This window comes from Chiloscyllium plagiosum, unplaced genomic scaffold (assembly GCF_037043375.1).
Source record: "Chiloscyllium plagiosum isolate Xiang-an unplaced genomic scaffold, Cpla_swu_hap1 HiC_scaffold_16, whole genome shotgun sequence".
Lineage (NCBI taxonomy): Eukaryota > Metazoa > Chordata > Chondrichthyes > Orectolobiformes > Hemiscylliidae > Chiloscyllium > Chiloscyllium plagiosum.
In genome coordinates this window covers 89,818,939-89,831,661 of record NW_028270154.1, presented here as the reverse complement: position 1 = coordinate 89,831,661, position 12,723 = coordinate 89,818,939, and the positions used below count along the sequence as shown (strand labels likewise).

General features: G+C 44.3%; 1 protein-coding gene across 2 annotated transcripts in view; it reads left to right on the top strand.

Annotated features, from left to right (window-relative positions):
* Positions 1–9,597: 9,597 nt before the first annotated feature.
* rmnd5b (required for meiotic nuclear division 5 homolog B) overlaps positions 9,598–12,723 on the top strand; it is a 43,036-nt gene continuing 39,910 nt past the window's right edge. The window contains exon 1 of one of the 2 annotated variants that reach the window (XM_087995511.1): positions 9,598–10,324. In XM_087995511.1, the coding sequence (XP_087851637.1) occupies positions 10,186–10,324 (139 nt within the window). In that variant the 5' untranslated portion in view covers positions 9,598–10,185. The remainder of the gene's footprint in view (positions 10,325–12,723) is intronic. The other variant, XM_087995512.1, reaches the window with a different exon arrangement.

Below are 12,723 nucleotides of genomic sequence, written 5' to 3'. Positions count from 1 at the left end.
CTAAACCTATGCCCTCTAGTTCTGGACTCCCCCACCCCAGGGAAAAGACTTTTAATACTCACTCCACAATCACCTGATGAAGGAGCGGCGCTCTGAAAGCTAGTGTGCTTCTAATTAAACCTGTTGGACTATAACCTGGTGTTGTGTGATTTTTAACTTTGTACACCCCAGTCCAACACCGGCATCTCCAAATCATCACCCTATTCATGCCCCTCATGATTTTATAAACCTCTATAAGGTCATCACTCAGCCTCTGATGCTCCACAGAAAATAGCCTCAGCCTATTCAGCCTCTTCCTATAGCTCAAATCCTCCAACCCTGGCAACATCCTTGTAAACCTGACTGATTACAGTCTCTACTTCCAAGAGCTATTCACATAAAATGATCATGTTGCTGACAGGAGGGTTTGTGTTACAAAGAGAAGCTGAATTGGCTGAAACTCTTTTCACTGGAGTATAAGAGGTTGAGGGGTGACCTTAAAGAGGTTTATAAAATCATGAGGGGCATAGATAAGGCTAATAACAACAGTTTTGAACTCTACGGTGGGAGAGTTCAAAACTAGACACATATTTTTAAGGTGAGAGGAGAAGAATTTTAAAGGGATCTGAGGGGTAACCTTTTCACTCTGAGAGTGGTCCGTGTGTGGAATGAGCTGCCAGAGGAAGTGGGGGTAAATGCAGGTACAGTTACAACATTTTCAAGACATACGGATAGGAACATGAATACAAAAGGTTTAGTGGGATATGGGCGAAATGCAGGCAAGTGGGATTAGTTTAGTTTGGGGAAACTTGGTCACCATGGACTAGTTGGATCGAGGGGTCTGTTTCTGCCCTATATGGCTCTCTGTTGGCCTGGACAGAGTAAATGCAGCAAGGTTATTCCTGATGACCAGGGATAGCTAGGGGAGGCCACTTAGAACTGAGATGCAGGGAAATATTTTCATCCAGAGAGTGGGTGAGACTGTGCAATTCTCTGTCACAGGAAGCGATTAAGGCTAAAACATTGAATGTTTTCAAGAAGGAATTAGATATAGCTCCTAGAGCTAAAGGGATCACGGGATATGGGGAGAAACTGAGAGCAGGGGACTGAGATGGGTGTCCAGCCATGATCATATTAAATAACAGAGCAAGCACAAAGGGCTGAATGGCCTGCTCTTATTTTCTATGTTGCTGCAGTTGTTGTCAGATTGTCACTAGGTCTCAAAATGTTCCCTGACCCTCGCTGCTCCACATTTCTTTCTGTGTGAGCTGGGCATCTCCATAAAAGGAGGAGAGTGCAGTCTCTCCAAGAGTTCAATCACAGTGCTACAATGTTAGGCAAGAGCTTGGAAATACCTTCCCCCCCCCCCCCCCCCCGCCCCCAAGTTATGGCCTGAGCTGCTGAATGATAAATTTAAGAATCGAGTGTGAATGTAAATGAATGAGGTGACTATTGTGTGAATGGATGAGGTGGATGTGGTGGAATGGGAAGTGGGTGAGGTGGAGGCCGTAGTAATTGAGTTGGGGAGTCGGGTCAGATGGGCCATTGGGAAAGGAGCAGTTCAGAGATGCATGTGGTTGGGTGGGATGTTCAGGGCATAGTTGCATATTGGGGCATCAGTCTAAGGGACAGGCAGAGATAGTCAATCAGAATGATGGGAGATAATTAAAAACAGCGTGTACTGGGGAAACTCAGTAGGTCTGGCGGTGTTTGTGGACTCAAAATGCTGCCAGACCTGTTGACTCTCTCCAGCACTTTCTGTTTTTATTTCTGATTTCCAGCATCCTCAGTAGTTGGTTTTTATAAGTGATTCAGGGGGTCAGTTCTGGAATTAAACTAGGCTTTAACCATCTAACATGTCCTGGATAACTATGTAAGGTAAAGTTGCTTCAGTCCCAGAGGACCATAGGACTGCTCTCTCATTATAGAGAGATAACTGATGGTGAGTTTAATCTGAGGGTCACCACACCTCAGGTTAGGGTGAAGGTTGAAAAGGTGGGACCTTATGGTAACCTTAGCTGATGCAGGAATTGAACCCACATTGTTGGTATCTCTCTGAATTGAATTGAATTTAATTTATTGTCACGTGTACCAAGGCACAGTGAAAAGCTTTGTTTTGCAAGCAATACAGGCAGATCACAGAGTTAAATAGCATAGATAGCAAATACTAGGTAAACAGTGGCAAAAACAAAAACACAGGTGCAGGCGAATGTTCAGAGTTTGAGTTCATTTAGCATGTTAACAACAGTAGAGTAGAAACTGTTACGAAACCGGCTGGTGCTTGTGTTCAGACTGCTGTACCTTCTCCCCGATGGTAGAGGTTGTAGAAAAACATTGCCAGGGTGGGATGGATCTTTAAGAATGCTGGCGGCCTTTCTTTGACAGCAGGCCTGGTAGATGGATTCTATAGATCTCTCTGCATCGCAAATCAGCTAACTGAGCTACACCGACATCCTGTAGGTAACTATGCACCAGAAAACTAAGTATCCATCTCTCATTCAGTGGTAAGACTATTGTGGAAGCAGGGCAATTGCCTGTCTGATGGAATAATAGAGGAGGAGAAAATGAGGGCTGCAGATGCTGGAGATCAGAGTCAAGAGTGCAGTGCTGGAAAAGTACAGTAGGTCAGGCAGCATCCAAGGAGCAGGAGAATCTTGGATGCTGCCTGACCTGCTGTGCTTTTCCAGCACTACACTCTTGACTCTGATGGAATAATAGAGTCACCAAGCACAGAAACAGACCCTTCAGCCCAAATCATCCGTATTGACCAGACATCCCAAACTGACCTAGTCCCATTTTGCCAGCATATTGTCCATATCCCTCTATACCCTTCCTATTCATATACCCATCTAGACACCTTTTCAATGTTGTAATTGTACCAGCCTTCTCTGGCACATCCTCTGGCAGCTTGTACTGTTCAAACTGTACATGGAAGTCCACTCACCAGGAATCCCACACTGTCCTGACCCACATCTTTGGATTGTACACTGATGTCTGGTGAAGATAAAAAGACATGGGCCATTACCTGCCAGAAACGAAGGTAAGGACTGATTCCTCAATAACGCTGTCAGCAGTGCCCCCTTCCGATTGACCAAGTCATTGCTGTTGAGTTTCACTAACCATGGCTCAACTTCGTAAGGGCATAACCTATTATGATCCTGATATAACCCACGAGGTTACAGATTACCCATTTAGTGAGTAAATCTCTTTGTGTATAATCTATCCATTTACCACAATTCTAATGTTTCTTCTCGAATCCTAACAAATAATTATTCATTTTGTGCAAACCTTTGATACATACAGTGGAGGCCTCATCCTAATCATAATACAAAATTCAATTAGAGCCTATGTGACCAATAACATTAGTGTGGAACCAACCTCGAAACTAAAACACATTTATAAATGACATCATTTAGTATTGTCGTGTTAATTTTCTCGCTCCTTCCTTTTATTGAAAACCCTCTGACTCATCAGAATAATAAGATTCAATGGGTGTCACTGATCAACAAATGTAACTAGCACCTTTAGTGTAATTAGACATCCCAATAGACACTCCCGGAGACTGAAAATGTATCTATTTCAGCCTTAAATATCTTCATTGATGGCACATCACATTTCTCTGGTGTAGAGAATTCCAAACATTCAAAACTTTTGATTGAAGAAATTTCTCCTAATCTCATTCCTGAAAGATCAGCCCCTAATCCTGACGCTGTGCTTCAGTTTTCTAAATGCCCCAGACAGGGGAAGCAACATCTGTGACTATACTCTGGCAAGCTGCTTCACACTGTTGAATGTTTCACCGAGATCATCTCTCACTTTTCCAAACTCTGGAGAAATGAAGATCTAAATTTTTCACCGTCTTATTATAGGATAACCATTGCATAGGGACCAAAGAAAGTATATCTTTTTGCAACTATAGAAACCAAAATTGCACACAATATTCTAGGTGTGGTCTCACCAAAGCCCTATATAATTTATTCTTGTACTCCAATCCCTTTGTAATAAATATCAACATGCCGTTTGCTTTCCTAATTGTTTGCTGTACCTGCTTGCTAACTTTTTGTGTTTCTTGGACAAGAACACCCAATTCTTTCAGCACATCAACATTTACAAGCTTGACACCTTTCAGAAAATAATCTGCTTTTCTATTTTTACATCCAAAGTGAATGACCTCACACTTCCCCATAATATCCTGCACCTGCTAGATTGTTATCCATCAATATCTTGTTGCAGCCTGTTTGTGTTGTTCTTTGTATTTTCATCTCAGTCCTTAATACAGATTGTAAATAGCTGAAGCCCCGACACTGATCTTTGTGACCACACCAGGACTCTCAGCTGTGTCTATTCCTACTCTCTGCTTCCTGTCTGTTAGCCAGCCCTCTATTCATGCTAATATATCACCATCAACTCCATGAACCCTTATCTTGTTTATTAGCCTTTTTGTGTGCCTTTTGAAAATCCGAATATATGACATTTGTTGATTCACCTTTATCTTTCTAATTACATCCTGGAAAAATTCAGATAAATTTATCAGTGTTTTTCTTTCATTTGATTTATTGTAGTTATGTGTATCTAAGTACAGTGAAAAGCTTTGTTTTGCGAGCAGTACAGGCAGATCATGGGGTGCTTAGACAGAGTGAGACATACAGGTTACACCGGACAGAAGGTGCACAAAGCAAGATCAACATTATTTGAAGGTTACATAGTACATTCATCAGTGTAAAAACAGCAGGGAAGAATCTGTTCCTGAACCTATTGGTGCGTGTGTTCAAGTTTCTGTATCTTCAGTCTGATGGAAGAGGTTGTAGCAGAGCATTACTGGAGTGTGAGAGGTCTTTGATGATGTTGGCAACCTTTCAACGTCATCGAGAAATGTAAATGGGCTCCACGGATGCATGGTTGTCTTCCCTGATGGTCTGGGCTGTGCACACCACCTTCTGTAGTTTCTTACATTCCTGTGCAGGGCAGGTGCTGTACCAGGCCATTATGCGCCCAGACAGCATGCTTTCAATGGTGCATCTGTAGAAGTTGGTGAGGGTCCTAATGGACTTGCCGAATTTCCTGAGCTGCCTGAGGGAGAAGAAGGGTCATTGTGCTTCTTGACTGTCGCATCTACATGAGACGATCATGACAGGTTGTCGATTATAGTCACTGTCAGGAACTTGACATTCTCATAAAATCATATTGAACTGTTCCAATCATATTATGGTTTTCCATGTGTATTATCAAGTCTCCCTTAATAATAGATTCCCAGAAATTTACAGATGACTGCTTTCAGACTAACTGTTTTCTCTCTCCCTTCTTTCCTGAATATCAGTGTTGCAATAGCTAAGGACTATTCCAGAATCTAGGGAATTTAGGAAACTCATTGTCAGTGTAGCTACCTCTTTTAGAACACATGACATTCATCAAGTCATAGAGTCACAGAGATAGTCTATCGTCCTTGGGCATTATTAGGCTTTAGTCCCTTTAGTTTTTTTTCGCTCTGTATGGATATTTCTTGCTCAGTTTTTGTGTTTGAGCAGAATTTATTTTTGTTCAACATTTTGCATTGTTTCTTCAAAAGGTTTTACATTGTTTATTTGGCATCATACCTTTAAGTCAATCTTGCCAACTGAGCATAACCAGCTTTCCTCTCAGACAGCTTAGAGAGTCACTTTTGCATCCAATCTCGAACATCCACGGAGAGGGAACATGCAGAGTCCACTGGCACAGTACAAGCCTTTCATCACGTGATGCCCACCATTAAACCCAGAGATGGCATTTTAACTTTGATATGTTTTGTAGTTGTTTTGTAACTTTTCATTAACATTCTAATCTTTTGTTATGTTGTCTCATCATAAAAACAGTAATTTAAAAGAGTAATACTGCCCTTTGAGGTGCTTCCTTGATGACCAAGATACTAAGTGCACAGTCCATTGTTTAGTCAGACAGTCCCAGTTGGATAGCAGTCTGTACAGAGTTGGTTCACCTCAGCTATAATGAGTAAGAGGATCATAACACTTAGTATCCCTGGGATAGCGAAAGGAGTATCAGCCACTTTGGTTATTTTTCAATGACTGATTTGTGATGGTGAATAAATGTTAGGACAAGGCTCAAGTTATATCCAATGGAGTTTATAAAAAAAAGGCAATGAATTTGAAACATATAATATCCCAAGGGGTCTTAACAGGGTAGATGTAAAGAGGGTATTTCCTTTTATGGAAGAATCTAAGTGTCACTGTTAGGATTTAGACAACTTATTTTTTTCTCAAAGGGGTCATAGTTCTTTGAAACTGTTTTCCTGAAAAGATGGAAGCAGAGTTACACAGCACAGAAACAGGCCTTTGGTTCAATCAGTCCATGCTGACTATAATCCCATACTAAACTAGTCCCATTTGCCTGCATTTGGCTCATATCCTTCTAAACCTTTTCTATTCATGAACTTATCCAAATGTCTTTTAAATGTTGTAACTGTACCTACACCCGCCATTTCCTCTGGAAGTTTATTCTGTATCCTCCATCCCCCATCACAAAGGACTCAAAGCCCTTCGCTTCTTTCTTTCCCGCCGTACCGACCAGTACCCTTCCACTGACACCCTCCTTCGACTGACTGAACTGGTCCTCACCCTGAACAACTTCTCTTTCCAATCCTCCCACTTCCTCCAAACGAAAAGAGTAGCCATGGGCACCCGCATGGGCCCCAGCTATGCCTGCCTCTTCGTAGGATATGTGGAACAATCCATCTTCCGCAACTACACTGGCCCCACCCCCCACCTTTTCCTCCGCTACATCGATGACTGTATCGGCGCCGCCTCGTGCTCCCACGAGGAGGTTGAACAGTTCATCCACTTCACCAACACCTTCCACCCCGACCTCAAATTCATCTGGACAGTCTCAGATTCCTCCCTCCCCTTCCTTGACCTTTCTATTTCTATCTCAGGCGACCGAATCAACACGGACATCTACTACAAACCGACCGACTCCCACAGCTACCTGGACTACACCTCCTCCCATCCTGCCCCCTGTAAAAACGCCATCCCATTCTCCCAATTCCTTCGACTCCGCCGCATCTGCTCCCAGGAGGACCAGTTCCAAAAACGCACAACCCAGATGGCCTCCTTCTTCAAGGACCGCAATTTCCCCCCCCAACGTGGTCGACGATGCCCTCCACCGCATCACTTCCACTTCCCGCTCCTCCGCCCTTGAGCCCCGCCCCTCCAACCGCCACCAGGACAGAACCCCACTGGTCCTCACCTACCACCCCACCAATCTCCATGTTCAGCGCATCATCCGCCGTCATTTCCGCCACCTCCAAACGGACCCCACCACCAAGGATATATTTCCCTCCCCTCCCCTATCAGCATTCCGTAAAGACCACTCCCTCTGTGACTCCCTCGTCAGCTCCACACCCCCCACCAAACCAACCTCCACTCCCGGCACCTTCCCCTGCAGGAGGTGCAAGACTTGCGCCCACACCTCCCCCCTCACCTCCCTCCAAGGCCCCAAAGGAAACTTCCATATCCGCCACAGATTCACCTGCACCTCCACACACATCATCTATTGCATCCTCTGCACCCGATGTGGCCTCCTCTATATTGGGGAGACAGGCCGGCTACTTGCGGAGCGTTTCAGAGAACACCTCTGGGACACCCAGACCAACCAACCCAACCACCCTGTGGCTCAACATTTCAATTCCCCCTCCCACTCCACCAAGGATATGCAGGTCTTTGGACTCCTCCATCGCCAGACCACAACAAAACGACAGTTGGAGGAAGAGCGCCTCATCTTCCGCCTAGGAACCCTCCAACCACAAGGGATGAACTCGGATTTCACCAGTTTCCTCATTTCCCCTCCCCCCACCTTGTCTCAGTCTAATCCATCGAATTCAGCACCGCCTTCCTAACCTGCAATCTTCTTCCCGACCTCTCCACCCCCACCCCAGTCTGACCTATCACCCTCACCTTGACCTCTTTCCACCTATCACATTTCCGACGCCCCTCCCCCAAGTCCCTTCTCCCTACCTTTTATCTTAGCCTGCTGGACAAACTTTCCTCATTCCTGAAGAAGGGCTTATGCCCGAAACGTCGATTCTCCTGTTCCCTGGATGCTGCCTGACCTGCTGCGCTTTTCCAGCCACACATTTTCAAGTTTATTCTGTACACAAACTACTCGGTGTAAAAAGCTTGCCCCTCGTCTTTTTAAAACCTTTCTTCTCTCACCTCATTAACATGCTCCCTAGATTTGAAATACCCCACTCAAGGGAAAAGACACCTGCCATTTACTTTATCTATTCTCCTCATGATTTTATGAATGTCTTTAAGGTCAACCCTCAAATAACCTACATGCCAGTGACAAAAACGTCCTTGCATGTTTTAAAAGCAGAGGCGGACCGATTCCTGTTCAGCAAAGGGGTGAAAAGTTATCACGGGTGGGCAGGAATGTGGATTTGAGGTTATAACCAGATCAGTTATGGTATTAATGAATACCACTACCTGACGAAGGGGCAGTGCTCCGAAAGCTTGTGATTTCAAATAAACCTGTTGGACTGTAACCTGGTATCGTGTGACCTCTGACCGTAGTATTGAATGCTACAGCAGGATGTAGAGGCTGAATGGCCCACAACTACTCCTTGGTTGTGGCTTGAGTGTGGCTCAGATGTGTCACATCCAGCCGCCTGGCTTGCTGCGTTCTTCCAGCCTCCTGTTTGTCTACTTTGTAAAAGGCAAATAACTTGATGATATTCTTTGCACTCTCTCACAACAAACTGTCACTTAACTCCACAGCACACAACGTAAGTCGCAAGCTTGAAGTGGGTAGTGGAACATGGAAAGGCCAAGCCTGTACTGAGCTAAACAGGAGACCTAGCCTGTGAGAAGTCCAGAGTGCATTCCCAGAACAGTCCCTGGAAGTTGACTACTTGTTTACAAGTTCCAGCATCTGTGAGCCACACTCCAAAACCTGATTGTGACACTTCCTGAGGACAGGCCTCCCTTGTCAAACGGCTCTCACAAGGAAGGGTTAGGTCACCCACATCTCAGTGAGTTCACAATGCACAAAAGTTAACCTGGTGATCTCTGACTTTTGACCCTGAAACCCCAGCAGGTTCTGATGGAGCCTTCTAACAGTCTGTTCCACTGTTGACACACAGGGAGGATAGTCATCTATAATTACGCACAATTAGTGTATTTTAAAGAAATAAAGACGACATTAACCGGAAAGCATAAATTAAATTAATTTTTCTCCTGTATTTAATACAAATCACATTTACAATCAAAACAAAAGGACTTCAGGAGGAGCTCTTTATAATCCTTCATCCCTCCCAGTAAATGGTACATCCCATTCGCTCCTGTCTACTGTTACTTCCTGATGGACTGTCCCATTAACTTTACGGGAGTGGGAGGGTTGGAGCTGACTTGGTGTGTTGTCACAAGCGTCAGGAATGAGGCATAGAAGTGACTGCAGGGCACGGAGTTTGTAATTAGAATATGTTTTAATAGCATGCTGCAAGGCTGGGCTGAAGTGCTGAGGGAATTGAGAGGCTGGATGTAGCAGGGCCACCCTGACCCCCCCCCCCCTGTGGGAGGAGTGGCAGGAGCCGCAGTGTATGTAGCAGTTTTTTTTGCAGCAGTGACAGTTGTTGTTGGGAGAGGATTGTCAGGAGCTGCTGCTGTTACAGCTACACTCATCCTAATGTGTGCTCTTTCTGCTGTCATTGTGTAAGGATTGCAGCCTGCTGCTGGCACTCTGAGTGGGGTTTGTCCCGGGCACTGCCACGATGTTTCTGGTGTGTGTTGCTGTGTTTCTGACTGTCTGTGTGTAAACTCAGGGGCTCACTTTCTGTAAGGCATCCTCCAAACCAGCCCCTGTGTCTCTAGAGTGCCAGGGTCTATGACTGGTGCTAAACTTTCAGCACTGAGTTTCCAAGCCAAGCTCTAGCCTGGCTCTGACTATGCCCACATCAGGGTCTGTCCTTTTGTCTTAAGTTCTGCTCTCTCATTCTACCATCCTGTGCCTGATGTTGTGGATTTAATGCTTTAATGCTTTGTCTCAGCCAGTCCCTGATGCAGTTGGTTTAGCTACAAGGGCCCCTGGGCCCCCTCCCAGGTACTTGTGTTTAGTGTGTGTTCTGTACCTAGAGTGGGTTTACCTGTGTAGGTCCTGCTGGCTGACTCTAAATTACCCCAGCCCTGTCTGTATGTGTCTGTCCCTCTGTGTCTCTGCCTCATGGACCAGTGTGTCTGCGTGGAACGGGAGCTGGAGAAAGTGCTGCACAAGTTCCTAATGTATGGCCAGCACTGCGACCGCAGCTTGGAGGAACTGGTACAATATGTCAGCAGCCTCCGACAGGAGTTATCCAGTGCAGGTATGGTACTTGTGTAGATAGGTAATTGTGAAGGGTGTTAACTGTGTAATCAAGAAATTCTGCTTTAAAATTGTGACACGGTTACCAGTCTGACAGCTGGCCACTATTTTGGTTTTCATATGGAGTGACCACCAGACCATCTGGAATCATGCCCTTGCAAGAAGGGCTCTGAAGAAGGGTTACACCTGAAACGTTGACTTCTTCACCTCCTGCTGCCTGCCTTGCTGTGTTCTTTTAGCCTCCTCCCTGTATACTCTATAAGAATCAGCAACCTGTGGGGAAGAAAGAAAGAGATGAGGAATTTGTGTGGTGTTGAGAATATCCCACTAGTTGTTTTGATTGGAGTTTTAAGTAGGTGGGATATTTAGTGTTGCTGTGTTGTTACTTTATAATGTCAAACATTGTATTTTGATCCTTCCCTTTTTTTAAAAAAAAATCTGTTCTTGTTTTGGAACACAGTTCTATTGAAAATCTGTTCATTGAGTGTTATGTTAAACAAGATAACATGCAATTCTCTTCTCCTGACCCTGAAATGTTGAATATCTGCAGTGCTATTGTGCAGGGCTACCAGTTAGTGCCACCCCACATCCTTGCTGTAATAGGCTCAACCTGGAGGCTGTTCCAACATTGATTGCCTTTCAGCTATTCAACTAATGAGGCCATCAAAGCCCAGCATGGTCACCTCCTCATACAGCTGTTGCACTCCTGTTTGGGAGTAGAGATATTTCTTTTACTTGTTTTTTTTTCTTTTAATAATAGGCCCCTGTTCTGATTGAGATCCTTTGTATTTAAAAATACCAATTTAAATTTGGAAAATCAGGGAGAATTGGCCAAAATTGAGGATATTCCTAATGGAGGAATTGTGGATGCATATTGGCTCTGATGAAGGATCATCTAGACTTGAAAGGTTAGCTTGTCCCCTCTCCATGAATGTTGCCTGACCCACTGCGATCTCCAGCATTTTTTGTTTTCAGTACAGATTCCAGCATCTGCAGTAGCTGGCTCCTACATATTAGCTGTTGTTGGAAATGATGTATCCAGACCTACACGCTGCAGTCAGACAGGTTCCTGTGTGCTCTCCACGTTCCTGATTCCAACAGATGAATATAAACAAACAATCATCTGTTTATGTTCTTTGTCTCCAGTCTCCAGTTCTGTGATTTTAAAATTTTTAAAACTTACTTCAAACCCTCTTGCCAAACAAAAAGAAAAATAGATTGTTAATTATTTTGGGAACAGTTCCCAAAACAATCAGGTCTGCAGGCACTACAGATGGTGGGCTCATCCACTCTGAGACTTAATCTCCTCTTGTTTCTGGGTACTGTGAATCCACAAAAGCATTACACTGAAGCACTGAGTTTAATTAATACAATGAGTCGGTGCTCATAATTTTTTTAATGCACATTAAGGACATTGTTTCTACTTGTTTGGTGGCTGCACTTTACATTAGGGAGGAAGGGTATTTTGGAGATCTGTGACTCTGGGTGGTACATGTGGTGAGAGAAATACTTATACTTAGAAACATTGCAATCCGTTTGGTAATGAAATTACCTAATAATGTATGTTATATCCCATGTGTCACATCACAGGGACACATGGTGTTCTTCTGAAATTAAACTAAATTGTTTAATCATTGAAACATACAAAGTTCCCAGCTGGCTTTTGAACCAGGTTGTGAAGTTTTAGATTTTAGGTGAATGACTGTCCACTGTTTGTTCAGCTGAACCACAGAAGTGAATGATATCAGGAGACCGGTCACTGTTTATCACATTTCCAAGACAGGGCACAGCACTGCTCAAAAGTGTGTCGATATTTTTCATCAACCTGGCTGGATGTGTTATGACAAACCTCTGGAGCAGATGGGACGTGAAATCAGAACCCCTGACCCAGAGGTGGGGATGTTACCACTGTGGCACAAGACCCCTGAGGGGAGAGTATTGTGGAGTGTTTTAGGATGCTGTGTGGTGAATCAATCTGCTCCTCGGATGCTACCTGACCAGCTGTGCTTTTCCAGCACCACACTAATCTAGACTCTGATCTCCAGCATCTGCAGTCCTCCCTTTTGGCTTTGCTAAGCTCCATTATTAACTGTTGGGAATTTTGAATTCCTGTATTGTATGATCAATGGGTTAAAAGTCCAGTTTCAGAAATTCCACAACTTTTCCCATGATTGCTTGGCCCAGTCCCCTCTGGCATGTTGCATGTGCATTATAGACTTTTACTAGGATGGCCCCATCTATATTTTTTTGTTGGGGGTGCGGTGAGGACCGTTTGAGTGGTTCGAAAACACCAGAAAACCATTCTCCACTGGCTTCTGCAGTTTTTAGTTTGGCTGCTGATTGATATCCAACTTAAATCCTCAAAGCTCTGTCAACGTCAGGGAGGAAGGAAAAGTAATT